General features: G+C 44.8%; 1 protein-coding gene across 1 annotated transcript in view; it reads right to left on the bottom strand.

The window, feature by feature from the left end:
* Positions 1-658: 658 nt before the first annotated feature.
* The window catches only part of SLC16A14 (solute carrier family 16 member 14), a 37,084-nt gene continuing 34,383 nt past the window's right edge, over positions 659-3,359 (bottom strand). The window contains exon 5 of the mRNA XM_002712442.5: positions 659-3,167. Within this exon, the coding sequence (XP_002712488.2) occupies positions 3,007-3,167 (161 nt within the window). The 3' untranslated portion in view covers positions 659-3,006. The remainder of the gene's footprint in view (positions 3,168-3,359) is intronic.

Here is a 3,359-nt window from a genome sequence, read left to right as displayed (position 1 = left end):
ACAGGACCCAGATTCCAATGCCAGACTGGCCGTTCTCAAACTCTTCCATCTCAGGTCCCCTTTACAGTGGAGCTGGGAATCGAACCCCAGTACCTGGATGTGGGACGTGGACATCTCGACCACCAGGCCGAGCATCCTGGACTCAGCACTTCAGTCACCCTAGGAGATTCTGTGACCACAACTAGAAAGACACTGTTCTAAGTGAGAAACAAAAGCCAATCAGCTACGTTTTGGGGTCTTCCCTTTAAGGCCAAAAATAGAGATTTTTTAAAAAATAAGATTTATTTATTTGAAAGTCAGAATTACACAGAGAGAAGCTGAGGCAGAGAAAGAGAGAGAGACAAGAGAGAGAGGTCCTCCATGTGCTGGTTCACTCCCCAGATGGCCGCAATGGCTGGAGCTGCACAGATCCAAAGCCATGCGCCTGGAGCTTCCTCTGGGTCTCCCACGCAGATGCAGGGGCCCAGGGACTTGGGCCATCTTCCACTGCTTTCCCAGGCCACAGCAGAGAGCTGGATGGGAAGTGGAGCAGCCGGGACTCGAACTGACACCCATATGGGATGGCAGCACAGCAGCCGGCAGCTTTACCTGCTACGCCACAGTGCCGGCCCCAAGATTTTTATTTAAAGAAAGCAAGAAAAAAAACTCACTCACTGGCCACTTTTAAAGAGGACACAATTTATTTGATTGCATGTAAATAAAAATCAGTGGACAAATGAGGGGAGAACTGTGAAGCACATGATAGAAACACACAATTAATCCTTTATGGAATCTCCAAAGAACCGTGAATTGGTAACACAAGCAGGAAATATTTGCTGTGATTCTTCGGGGCATTTTCTTTCATTCTCTCGTCAACATGAACATTGCAAGCAGGTCTTACTCCTTTCTGTAAAACAGAGACTTCTACGGATTCGGTAGAAGTCACCATTTCCATAAAGAGTCAGTCAACAAACACCTGTACGAACTGCTGAGAAGCTGTGAAGTGGGTTGTCCTTCAAGCCAGGCCATTGGATGAAGAGTTAGTATTTAGCATGTTCAACCAGCAATGTGTGCATCCACACGCACCAGCAGCAGCACCACTCCTAACACTTTAACACTGCTTCTGCTCAACTTGGTGTTGTCAGAAAAATGAACGCAATGAAGTAACGTAGCCAGTTTTAAGACACCTAGTGTGGTTTCCAGTTGGACCATCCCGATTACAAGGTTAAGTGTAGGTAGCATTGCCTCAGCTTTTAGGATGACTTTTACTAAAGTAGAGTTGAATTCTTTAACAGCAGTCAAAGCTATGATGACACCAAGTAGGTCGTTGGGTTGAACCCAGTGGAGTGTGACATGCGACTGAGTATCTATAACAATTCACAGGTGATTCTAGGTTCCCTGGAGGTGACAGGGGGAATGCGCATTCGCATTGTGTCTCCTTTCCGTTAGCTGCCTTATTATTACTTTGGTGATGCATTCTTTACGTAACCCCGCCCAGTAGACATGCAGCAGGGAACAATGGAGAAGAAGCGAAAGGAAACTTGTCCATTTAATCGCTTGTCAGTAGCCCAGGAGGGCTTGGCAAACTCCAGTGTGTCTGAAACTGCTGGCTAGAAGTAGGCTTGGGGTAGCACTCTCTGACGCCACTCCTCCCAGCATTCCTGCCTCCAATCACCAGGGATAATTGAGGCTGGGCTCTTTTCACTTTAGGTAAATTTGACCCAGAACACTAACGAGGGTACTAAAGAATATGTGTGTGTGTGTGTGTGTGTGTGTGTGTGTGTAATAACTCTGAGTAGAAATTTAAAGAGTTTAAAGTATGTGTCAATAAGTAAGGCAGCCGGAAATTTCGGAGTGGTTCTGGGAAGAATATTCTGCAGTCTGAAAAATGTTTGACTTAGAAAAATAGACATCTCGGATAAAGGAGGGGCATTTATGGGGTGTCTGGGATCACTGTCCTCTGCTATATGAACTATTTTTCGAACTGTGCCAAGCTCAGGCACAGGAATGGTCTAAGGAAGAAGAGACGTTGGAGGGGGCCGTCTGTTACCTGCCCACCCCTGCCAATGTCAGGTGCACCAGCATCTTCCCTTCATCAGCCTCGTAACTTCATAGTCTTGGGTTTGGGATGAGCAGCATGCTTTACAAGTGATTTAACCTCTGAAATCATACGTCATTCAGCAGCTATCAGCAAGAGAAACTCAGCGAAACGCTGTGAGAGATCCCAGATCATGCTCAGAAGCTAAGACAGGCTGAGGGAGGCGAGCGGAAGTGCTGGAGTCGTAGCCCTTGATTCATGGATTTGAGTACAAATATGGCTTCCGCTAAGGAACTCATTAGTATGATTTATTTGTTTGGATTTTGTCTTCAGATTCAGTTCTTAACTGGATCATACTGAATGAGGATTGATGGCAAATGCCTTCTCTTAGAGGAAGATTCATAAATTGTACTCACTACTTGCAGAATCCTTTCATAAAAATATAAACTGTGTCTCTTTAATTGTACTGAATGATATTATCTTTGACATTGGAGCCTGCCTTTGTTTTATACTGGTAGATCAATAGCTCCCTGTAATACATAATTTCCAAAACCTAGTCACATTCTTGTGCTTGAAACCCGTTCATCCATAGCTTTCTGGAAGCATAGAGACTTAGGTTCCACCTCACAAAGGAGTAGTTGAGTTGAAGTTTTCATTCCCTGTCTCTGGAATAAAAAAGCTGCATCTGAAACCCTGGTCCCAGTGGGTGACAAGAGAGAATGGTTTTCCCAAGGGCATGTCTTCCAAGTACTCCAGAGGCTGTCACCAAGGGGCATTGTCATCTCTAAAATGCACGTAGTCCTTGCTCCCTCTCCAGCGCTGCCTCTCCCCACACAGGCAGTGCTGCGTACGAATGAAGCAGTGACAACGGCATTGACAAGTGACAGCACCAGTTACTGGACAAAATGATTTCCCACCTACGTCCCAGGCGCCTCAGCGCAGCCATGTGAGGTAGGCATGAGCACAACAGTGAAATGCAACAGGAAACATTAAGGACATTCAGCATGGGCACCGTGCATGTATTTCCTTCTGGATTGTTCTATAATTTGAATACACGGTTGAATGAGTAAAAACAGTATTCCTATCATGTAAAGCAAACCACATATATAGAAGGAAAAATCATATTTTTGTGTGATGTCGTAGATCCACCCTACAAAACAAGAAAAGAAGATGTTCAGTGCAATGCAGTTGATAAGTAAGTCATTAATGACTACAATAAATACTTCTATAGGAATTTCTATGTCGTTTTTGTGCATAAACATTTTGTTAGCCATTCTGAAGTGCATGCTGTATCAGCCAGTGTTCCCAGCACCTGGAGATGGCTGCATTATTTTTTTAACCC

Source organism: Oryctolagus cuniculus, chromosome 3 (assembly GCF_964237555.1).
Source record: "Oryctolagus cuniculus chromosome 3, mOryCun1.1, whole genome shotgun sequence".
Lineage (NCBI taxonomy): Eukaryota > Metazoa > Chordata > Mammalia > Lagomorpha > Leporidae > Oryctolagus > Oryctolagus cuniculus.
The sequence above is the reverse complement of the archived record's forward strand: the minus strand, read 5'-3'. Positions and strand labels throughout refer to the sequence as shown.